Source organism: Acromyrmex echinatior, chromosome 15 (assembly GCF_024713525.1).
Source record: "Acromyrmex echinatior isolate Ae372 chromosome 15, ASM2471352v2, whole genome shotgun sequence".
In the NCBI taxonomy this organism is placed as follows: Eukaryota; Metazoa; Arthropoda; class Insecta; order Hymenoptera; family Formicidae; genus Acromyrmex; species Acromyrmex echinatior.
This window is the reverse complement of record NC_141866.1, coordinates 8,868,221-8,879,212: the sequence shown is the minus strand read 5'-3', so window position 1 is coordinate 8,879,212 and position 10,992 is coordinate 8,868,221. Positions and strand designations below refer to the sequence as shown.

General features: G+C 31.4%; 1 protein-coding gene across 2 annotated transcripts; it reads left to right on the top strand.

Annotated features, from left to right (window-relative positions):
* Window positions 1–1,461: 1,461 nt before the first annotated feature.
* spab (space blanket) lies at window positions 1,462–10,510 on the top strand. Of its 2 annotated transcripts, none has more exons than XM_011055390.2 (6): window positions 1,462–1,652; window positions 3,485–3,676; window positions 5,325–5,451; window positions 5,776–5,925; window positions 6,150–6,238; window positions 6,492–10,510. In XM_011055390.2, exons 2-6 carry the CDS (start codon window positions 3,515–3,517, stop codon window positions 6,633–6,635), a joined length of 672 nt encoding a protein of 223 aa, XP_011053692.1. In that variant the 5' UTR covers window positions 1,462–1,652; window positions 3,485–3,514; the 3' UTR covers window positions 6,636–10,510. The 2 variants fall into 2 exon arrangements, with proteins under 2 accessions (XP_011053692.1, XP_011053691.1); XM_011055389.2 differs by having other exon boundaries at window positions 1,464–1,652; window positions 5,322–5,451.
* Window positions 10,511–10,992: the final 482 nt, after the last annotated feature.

The window sequence follows — 10,992 nt, the reverse complement described above, 5'->3', positions numbered from 1 at the left end:
AATTTAAGATCAACCGTTAGTTGCAAAAAAGATAAAAGAATAAAGAGTAAAGGTTATACAATTTAAAACTATTGATTATATAGTTCATAATTCTTTTAAATAACAATTGAGTTAAAAACTTTTTAGAAGATTTTTATGAGAAAACTAGCATAATAAAATAATAGTAATTTAAATTAACTATTTGAATAAACTTTCTTTAAATTCCTCAAAATGATATAAAATTATTCATCAGTATTTTCATTAAGGATTCTAATAAGAATAAAAATTACTTTACATTTTAGAACTACAACTATTAGCTCAATACCTTTTTAAAAACTGGCTTTTTGAGAAAAAAATCATTTAAAGATATTTCATTGAAAAATTAGATTATTATTATTTATTAAGGAGTTCAGATTTAAAAGCATTAAACAAGAACGAGACTATCACGATTTTTGCTTCGCAATCATCTGGTATATGTGAAAGAGCATGCGGGGGTTTATAAACGAGTATATGGAGCAGGAGCGACCACCCGGCGGGCACATCAGGATACCTTGGATCAATACGACCAAGAGAGAACGAAACTAGCGGTAATATAAGGAGTGCGACAAGGAGTGAGCTAAAGTGAGCAAGGTAAGCACGATGAACGGCGAGAACGTGTCCTGGCGCGCAAAGGTGGAATACTGGTTTGTCATAATTGTCGGGAATACATCTTGAGAATCTCAAATTGAGATAAATATAACAACGGGCATTAAGAACCAGAAAAGTTCTACAATATACAAAGGACCCCTCCACAAAGTCGAGTTCGCACGAGTGACGAGCGAGATTACTTATTATCTCTGACCTTTCGTAGAACGTGCGCTGCTATTCTTCTGGATATTACAGAACATCGTAATTTCTGAAGTTGTTTTCTAACGCAAACGGTATCCCAAAGGATCGTGATATTATAATTTGCGAAAAAAGTTAATCCGTGTGCGCGAATCTGATTGTAAAAAGATTGCATTCAAAGCAAAAAACTATGGATTTTTTCTTTTTTGCACAAGTAGCAAAAAGGGTGCTGTATATTATCTGGATTTTTTATCAAATATCGACTTCTTTTAATTAAAAATCAATGATTCGTTGTATCATTATTACACTCGATCACGTTATTGTTGACACTGCATCGTCTGTTAACATCAGTAGCCTCTTCTTCTTTGCTCTGATTGGCCTATAGCTCCTTCCGAGTCAAATCAGCCAGAAATAGGTTGTTGATTCAACAATTTTCTTCAGGTGTATTGGTAGAGAAATTTGCATACTCCAAACTTAGGAAATGAATAGTCTCGGATGTGGTTTATTTGTTCAAGGCTCCTTCGGCCAGCTATCTTATTCAAAGCAGCAAAAGATCTGAATGAACAAAATGTCACGTAGGTCGCAATAGGGTGGTACGAAAAAAAGAGAAGAAGACGGGCCGGCAGCGGGTGGCGCATGCGTCACTATGTATATGCGCCCGTGTGACGGTAACCGGAACGACGTAGAAGTATAGATTGCCGAAGCGAGCACAGCACGGACTCAGTCCTCCAGCAAACTCCACCGAGGACTTGTTGAGCTTGTGTGCACCTAGCGAGGGGTAGCTAATCCTGCCCGGCCGAGGTGTAAAGGCGTTCCAGGCAAGCTGAGCCAGGGCGCAAGAACTTTTCGTAAGTGACTCATGGCTTGTTAATAAAAAGGGTGTTCCTGATGTTCAGTGTGTCATGATATTGTAGACATTGCATGGATGTTTTAGAACCAGAGCATCCTACATGTTGTATTTGTCGAAACTTGTCCTTGACGTTCAGATACATTCTCAATATTTTTTTCTAGATACAGTAGTTATAGTTAGAGTGTGTTAAAACACAATTAAAATAGAATAAATTGATTTATAGATTTGAAGTTAAAATTCATAAAAACAGTGTTTAAATATTTTTTTTTAAGATTGTGGATTTTTAATGTATTAAAGGATAATTTGAGCTGTAGAAATCGGATAAATTTAGATTAATTGAAATTTTGTGATAAACGTCTATTTACTATTTTAGCTACATCACTAATATCACTAAATATCGCAAATAAATTTCATCTCATTGAAAAAACATAAGAGCGAGATTGATGAAACACGAATTATCGATTGTATATTCGAGGTTATTGTTAGTATTGACCTGATGCAATTCATTTCATATGCTAATCATAAATTATTCCTTGACTATGAATAGAATATGAACACAACTTATTACATTGTTCCCTCTTTTACAAACAATTAAATGCTAATGCATTTAATCTTCTCGTACTACATATTATATGAAACAATTTTCTTTGAAAAAAAAGATGCCTATCACATCATTAATTGTAATATAAATATTAATTAATTGTAATGTAAATATAAATATTAATTATAATTTAAACATTCATGTTAAACGAATATAGTCGATTGCATTTTAATATATTTATAAATATTAATCGTTTAATTAACTATCATAGTTTATTATCATGCAAAATTAGAGGCTTATTCTCGAAGAATATCGCATATAAAAATATATGTATATCATAGATTTTCCCAGTATTTTATATGTGATATTTTTCGAGAATAAAACCCTGAATCGCAATAAAGTTTACTAATAGTGAACTTTAGTGAACTTTACTAATTAGTGTGACATAAGAAATAAATTAAAGATATGAAATTACGAAAGAAAAAATAAGTAATAATAATCGATGACTTTGCATGAAGAATGTTCTTATCGGTTTTTGCATTATGAAATTGCACTAGCAACCGTGAAAAGATCGCTTTAAGAAAAGTATAATAGAAGCATTACATCATCGGCATTTGATATGATAAGCCATCATGTAAAACGGGTTCGATGCTAACGGCTAACTGCGTCTTACGGATCGCTGCTTGCAACAAAAACACGGGATAAACAACACGGAAATAAAATATACTCATAAGAGATACAAGGAAGAGAAAATCAAGCGAAATTCATTTCAAACTAAACGGTAACAAATTCCTTCTTATCCTGTTTTGCAATTTAAATATTCTGTTTTTGTCCTTATCTTTGTAAGTTGCATCGAGCTGCATCGTAAATGTAATCTAGTTTTACGTAGAAACTTTTAGACGAATGTAATTTCAATACATTATTATCAGTCACAGTTTCAAAACAGTGAAAAATTTAAGTAATGAAAAAGTGAAATTTACTTTCTGATTCTGATGAATTAAGAAAAAAAAGATTTCAAAATGTTTTGAAAATTTCTGAATACTTATATTACTAAATTTATAAAAAATTTCTAAATGTCACGCACATAAAAAAAATACTTTCAAAAATAATATTTCTAATTATTTTGAGATAATTACACACATAATGCATTTGGCAATTAAATTCGCGCAATAATACGTAATAGATTAACATTCACTTTTCAATAATGTGCGATTATGCCGAGTTTTCTCTGATAAATTTCAATAATTTTAACGCGATATGAGTATCCTTTCTCTCTCGGATGATTATAGAGCGCCGAAGATCAGTACATCTCTAACGGCATGAAGGCGTGTGCGGTGATAACGTTAGTGCTTGTAGCAAACACGGCTTACATCGGTGTCGAGGCATGGGGTGGCCTTTTCAACCGCTTTAGTCCTGAAATGCTGTCTAATCTCGGTTATGGCAGTCATGGAGGTTACATGAACCGCCCTGGATTATTGCAAGTAAGTAAAGCGACCTATCCTTGAAAAAGTAACAGTTTTATATCTCGCGATCATTGTGATCAAGTGATGATCATATTTTGTAAGAAAAAACTTATAAATCATATTTCAATCTTTCAAACGTCCTTTACATATATTTTAGATATCAAAGATACAAAAACCTGAAGATATTCAAATATCCGCTGAAAATCCAAGCATCTAAAAATGTTATAAGCTGGTATTCGTAATCGATTCTTGTTATTTAAAATCATTTTAAGCATAATCTTGAGATGTCATTACAGCCGTATTAGCATCTTAAATATAATAACTTAAGACGGATTTAAAATAAGAACAGACCGTGAATTACGCGGCTTTAATTTTTCAAGTGCTCTTTAAATGTATCTTAGATGTCGAAGATAAAAATTCAACAATGTCTCCTTTAATTTTTTAATATTCTTTAAATATTTTTTAAACTTCTTTTAATAATCTGAACAATTAAATAAAAATTCAAAAATTACTTTAACCTCTTTTGAACACTTTTCATAATAAAATTTCAGACATAGACTGATAAAATCTAAAGTACTTGCAAGTTTGCCTAGATATCCTTCCGAGTTTTTTTAAACGCTATTTGAACTTTTTATTATTTGATTTAATTAGCAACACCGTACCACAATACAGGTCACGCACGATCGATACTTCATTTTCGAGCTGCGTGCACTTGTGCTTCAGTAACCGCGAGAAGAATTCTCCGGCGGCTCTATTTATTTCGCATTTCTTCGGTCGCGAAGAATTAACCGCGGAATTCCGATCTGGAGATTGAACAAAGTCGTCTCTGTACCATATTTGTGAAATTACTGCTACTATAGAAACTTTTACTGCGTTTCAACTGCAGTGGAGTTATAACTTCTGGGAATACTCAAGCTCGATAAATATCTGCGCGTGTTCAATTGCAGCTTTATTTATTTCATATTAACTCAGGAAGATTAATTCTCTTCGCCACGTGTATAATCAAGCCCTGGAAAATTTCTATTATTATTAAATGGAATGGAATTATGCAGTAATATTTTCTTACTCATGTATATTCTCTTTATTACATACTCCTTATATAGGCCACGTTCCGATGTATGTACATACGCTATCAATACTGAAAATCTATAATATGCGTAACATAAATTATAGTACTGGCAATGTATATCAAAACGCGGCCATGTTCATCATTATTTTACTTATATATTCTTTTTAAAGAACAGTGAATTTGCAAAATATTCTAAACAAAATTACATAAATAAATTTAATCTAGCAAGAGAATATCAAATGCATTATCATTCAACTCACACTTGTCTGCAATAAAGAAAAGCGAAAGAAAAGCATCACGTGACACACTGATAATAATGATTCATCAAAGTTACGGATGTAAGTTAGAAATAAATGATTAAATAAACTAAAATCAACAAAGAAAAAAGGCTACCGTTTCTTACAGATTTCGAAGCAATTCTAACAAACAATTCTATTCCATTTAATTATTGATTGAAGAGAAAATAACAATTGTTTTTACCATCCCACTTTTAATTTTCTTGATAAATTATTTCATAATTTTAAAATTGTTAATGTATTCAATTCTAAATAATGCATTTAGGATCTTAAAATATAATTTGTATTTTAAATAAAGCAGTCAATCCAAGAAGGATATGGTGGTATATATGAAGGAGTTGAACCAACAGAAGAACCTTGCTACGAGAGAAAATGCGTGTATAATGATCACTGTTGCCCGGGTTCCATTTGTGTAAATCTCGATGGAGGTAAATCAAAATATCTCATAATTGAAAGTTCTTTCTAGGAAAGAAACTTTTTAGAAAGCTCTTTTTAGGAAACAAACTGTTATGTTTTTGACGACATTTTGAATATTAAAATAACGTCAACTTGTTTCCTGAGTTATTTCTTATTCTTTTCGTTTTGTCGATAAGATAATAATCACAAGTTTAATAAAGCTCCCTTCTAAGAAACAAGCTGTTGTCTTTGACGACGTTTGAACGTTAAAATAACGTCAACTTGATTCTTGAGTTATTTCTTATTTTTTTCTTATTTTTGTCGATAAGAAAATAATCACGAGTTTAATGTTTCAGTTGTTGGAACATGTGTTTTCGATTTTGGTATGAAACAAGGCGAGCTTTGCAGACGGGATAGTGATTGCGAAACTGGTTTAATGTGTGCCGAAATGCCTGGACGGGAAACAAAATCGTGTCAACCACCGACCACTTCAAACAAATTATACAGTACGTTGACAAATGTATATTCTGCTCTTTTAAAATATACCCAAGAACAATAAGACACGATAACATCAAAACGACATTAAAATGAATCGTAAATGATTGAAAAGTGACTTTCAGTGATCATTTTGGAGTCATTTTGACATTATTTTAATAACGTGATGACGTGTGTTATTTGAATACACAGTTACTTAAGATGAAAAGATTCTATCAAGCAAATGTACTTACAGATGAGGAGTGCACTATGTCAAGCGAGTGTGATATCAGCCGTGGACTGTGCTGCCAATTACAAAGGCGACACCGGCAAACTCCTAGAAAGGTAACAATATCTATTATTATAATATTATAATTGTAAAACAAAGTTATATCTAAAATTTTAAAAAAAACGTGTTCGAAAAATTTTATTTCTTTAACGCAGTGTTTTGTATATGTGAAAAGAAATGTCTTATAATACTATTCGTGAATATAAATCTTTTTTAATATCTTATATCGAATAGAACGATCGTTTTCTAAGTCTATCAATGAAAAAAATCTCGTTTTATATAATTCTGATGATGGAAAAATCTCGGCAGGTTTGCTCGTACTTCAAGGACCCTCTGGTCTGTATCGGCCCAGTGGCGACGGATCAGATAAAATCCGTAATCCAATACACTTCCGGCGAGAAACGGATCACCGGACAGGGCAACCGCCTATTCAAGCGGATGCCATTCGCCTAAACGCTCGCGCGTCATCACAACGGATGGGAAGTATATAAAATAACATACAGTATATAAGATAAGCTACGAGAAAATCAAATCCTCCTTTAGTCGTTGTGAAGATACATACCTAGGTCTAAGTCTGTCGATTCGACATTACATTCAATCTCCTTCCAAGTCCTAACTCTACTCCATGCCACGATACACCGGAAAGTATAATGATAGCGTGCGACAAAAGTGGAGTTAAATATTACTCGGGGAGATGTTACTTCGAGGATGTTTCTTCTTCGAATATAGCGCGACTGACAAACCTATAACACATATCATAGTAAGCCGTCTTATAGGTCTCTAGGGATAAGGGACACGCTAGCGTAGTTATGATAAGGAAAGTGCGCTGATGTTAAGAGCGCCGTTCGACAAAGATGTTTCTTAATGATATAAAATTAAGGTGTAGAAGAAAGCTCGAAAGAAGGTTTATCTATCGGTCTACCGGTTGAACTTTTCTTTCGAATTGTAAAGAAAGTTTAGTGAAGCACTTAATTGTTCGCGATAAGTCATGGTCATAGAAATAATAATAAATGAAATAATATAATAAATGAGAGGCGTGCACAAAGGGAGAAGTAAAGTCCTTGTTATCGTCGCAGTGTCAACATTGACTATTTTATTTTATTAATCAATAATATTCTCGTTATGCTAATCTGTAGGATATTTCAAATGATAAAGTCTATCTTTTGAAAATTTTCGAAGCAATAGAATAACAAATCATGACCGCTGACACAACAATGTGGTTGCATTGCAAATGAGATTTCCCTCAATGCGAGAAATTTCAATGTCGATACCGTGAACGATAATTAAATTGTAAGAGACTGTGCTTTTCAACTGCATTTTCAAACATTTTCACTGCGTATCATAAAGTCAAAATTGATTTAAAACTTGTTAATTTCATAATAAAAAATAATCTTACGCAAAAAGAAGATGATATATGAGAAGCATTTCTAACACAAAGTTAAAATATATATTAAAAATGACCCAATCAAAATCTAAAAGAGAATAAAGTCAAATAATTCTAAAAGAGACATTTTCTAAATTTGAAGTGTCTTTTGGATTTTTTTAGAAAACGCTTTGAACTTCTATACTGTTTGTAAAATGCATATTTCGCAATTTTGAATAACAAAATGAAGAAAGTGCAGTTAAAAGAAACAGAAGTATCGTCAACGATTGTAAGTTGACTTATATCTTTAATTGGAGTTCTTGAATGATTCCAATGAGTCGGGATACCAGCAGAACGAAAGGAGTCGTCTGCAATGGCGGATTTAAGGCTCAAATAAAATAAGAAATAACATTTCTAGCAAGCCAGTAATATTTTCAATATTGCGAAAACGTTTTTCACTTTGTTGCTGAAATATGAATGTTACAAGCATATAAACAATCATAAATCAGCTCAACGATTTGGGAAAACTCGGTAATACACAGGTCCCTAATAAGCTCCAAGAAACCGATTAGCCATAAGTCCGCCATTGCACGTCCCGTTGATTATTCAAACGCACAGATCGAAGTATTTATTTTTCTTTCTTATTATACGAACGGTCGTCCGGCAGACATCGCAAGAAACGCGAGGTGTCATTCAGACGGTTTTAATGATGGAGAAATATTTTCTACTGGGGGAAGAGAGCTGAAAGAGGCGCAAGTACCTTATAATTCAATCAATGTTTACCCTTAGAAATCGTACTTAGACGTTTAACTCGACTCTATGTCAAATTTATCCCTACCCTTCTCCAAAAAAAAACTTTACGCACTGTCGGTGTGTATATCGTAATCTAAGTCACATTGTGTTGAAAAATGACACATTTTAGAATGTAGGAGGATTATTACGCTATAAACGATACATATCAAAGAGGGAAACATTTTTCTCTGTTACATTATATTCAGAGATATAGCGTTATCTATAAATATACACATATACAATGACGAAGGAAAAGATGAGACACTTTTAACTCTTAGTGGCAAATATAAGTGTGCGTATTGTTCGTTTAAAAAAAAAAAGATAAAATTCCAAGCAAGTACTAAGAAGGGGAAGTTATTAAAAATCGCGGAAATCGCTCTGTTAAACATCAATCGCAGAAATCGCTCTCTGTCGAGTAATAATATCGCGGAAATCGCTCTATTAACTGTATTAATGAAATCATAATATTATAAATATACGATATATATTATCTGTGGCTATTGTTATGTGAAACATTACTCTGTGGAAAAATTCATTATAATATTAATCGTTACTGTCAGAGAAAGTATAATGTTAAATAATAATCGTTTCAGAAATGATTGCACGATGTGATTTTAAGCGTAATCGTGGGAGGTGCAATGTTAAGAGTTTTTTTAAATCACATGTACAACACAACAATAACAACAACAATAACAACAACAATAACAACAACAGCAAACAGAGAATGACAAAAATGCTCTAATCTCAATATCCGTAGAATAATCTGTCCTTTGTCTTGAAAAAAAAAAAACTCTTAGCGAACCGTTGCTTTCCATGCCACCGGTGCTATAATCGCCAAGAGAGTCCCCTGAAGACATATTATCAATCTTCTATTGTCTCTCGATATTTCCCGAAACGTTAATCTACCTGTGTAAGAAAAAACTCAAGACATATCGAAATGCCTAATGCATTTAAGAGAATTCTATAAAATATAAATGTTAATTACAAGATATATTATCCTATTGAAAAATTATATTTTTATCTTCGATCCGTATGTATACTTAAGCTCTATATATTTACACAATATATTTTCTCGAGAGGCGTACATATACCTATAAAATAATATACATATATATTATATATAACCATACATACGCATATTTACATATCCGCCCTGCTGTATCATACATATGTAATGTTCTGAGAGAGAAATTGAGATTTTTTATTCATAATTTTAAGCGGTTATCCTCTTGTCTTAAATTACAGATGTAAAATTATTTGTTAATGCGGATCGATGACCTAGTCATATAAATTTACTATTTTAATTACAATTTATGCGTCTTTTCTTATCTTTATACGTTTTATTTAATCTAATAATAGTCAAATACTATAATTTGGATTTCTTGAAAAATATAAACATTTAATGTTATTTTAGATCTGAGAAAAATTTTTTTATCTAATCTATCTGTGTATGATTAAATATTTTAAATGAAAATTTCATTATTCCGTGAGAATGTAGAAAGAAGTTTTCTTACTTAGATGTTGAATTTAAAATTATTTATGGCATATGTTGTAGAACATATCTTCTCCTTAGATACAGAATATTATATTATACAGTTATCTGCAAATATTTTATATATAACAATCTATATATAATTTCATAGATGGAATATGTATATATATACATATACACATACATATATATATGTACATATATATGCATATATATATATATATATATATATATGTGTGTATAAATATGCACGTTTTCTCAAAAGTCTCTCTGTTTCTGCCTGGATATCTTCTTTGTCTTACTAAACTAATTAGTCGGGCTAAAGAACTGGACTAAGAAAGTATTGTGAACTGCACACAAAAAAAGATACATATCATAGCTTGTAAGAGTCTTTGCCTTGTAAGGAAGTTCAGCATGTTCACAAAGCACAGATTGCAAAATTGATGGCGAATATATACACATATATGAGCTGTTACAGATCTCTTAAAAGAAATTCAGCCATCTGGTTTTGAGTCGAAAGTACCTCTGCCGAAAGATTTAATCCCAGCATAAAACTTTATGTGTTTATGACGTATATGTAAATGTATCGTTCAAAATTACAATACTTAAAAAAAAAGTTCTAATAGCTAAATGTGAAATACACGATGGTGCATATGAAATAAACTGAATATATTTCTGTCACTCCTTTTGACTATCAAATATTTTCTCCTCCAAAAATATGCGCTCATGTATACATATAATCGACGGTTGGGTAAAGTTAAATTAAATGTTAATAGTTACCGAAAAAATGTAACTAAATTAAGTTAAAAAGTTAAGAGTCTAAGGTTCATTTCTACCAATGTAGATTAACTTTAATCTTGATTCGTCTTACTCCTCATCTTTTTCTTTTCCAACATATGATAAAACATTACGTAAAATATATATATATATAAGACAAAATATATTATAAAATAATATTTAATAATTTTATATATTTAATGTGACATTTTATACATATTCTAAATATTTTATTAAAATGTTTCAAGCATTTAAAAATAATATACATATAATGCATATTTTATATACATTATATTAAAGGATATTTTGTAAAATGATTTCTGTTGCCGGAGAAATAATTCAAATTTTATTCGCACTATAGATGACATTAAAACAATATTTCATTG

What these genes read in the sequence shown, in the direction of transcription:
- spab (XM_011055389.2), top strand. Translation starts at nt 3,515, where the DNA reads ATGAAGGCGTGTGCGGTGATAACGTTAGTGCTTGTAGCAAACACGGCT. An exon ending in CACTTCAAACAAATTATACA is followed by an intron (nt 5,926 to 6,149) that starts GTACGTTGACAA and finishes ATGTACTTACAG; the next exon opens with ATGAGGAGTGCACTATGTCA. An exon ending in ACCGGCAAACTCCTAGAAAG is followed by an intron (nt 6,239 to 6,491) that starts GTAACAATATCT and finishes AAATCTCGGCAG; the next exon opens with GTTTGCTCGTACTTCAAGGA.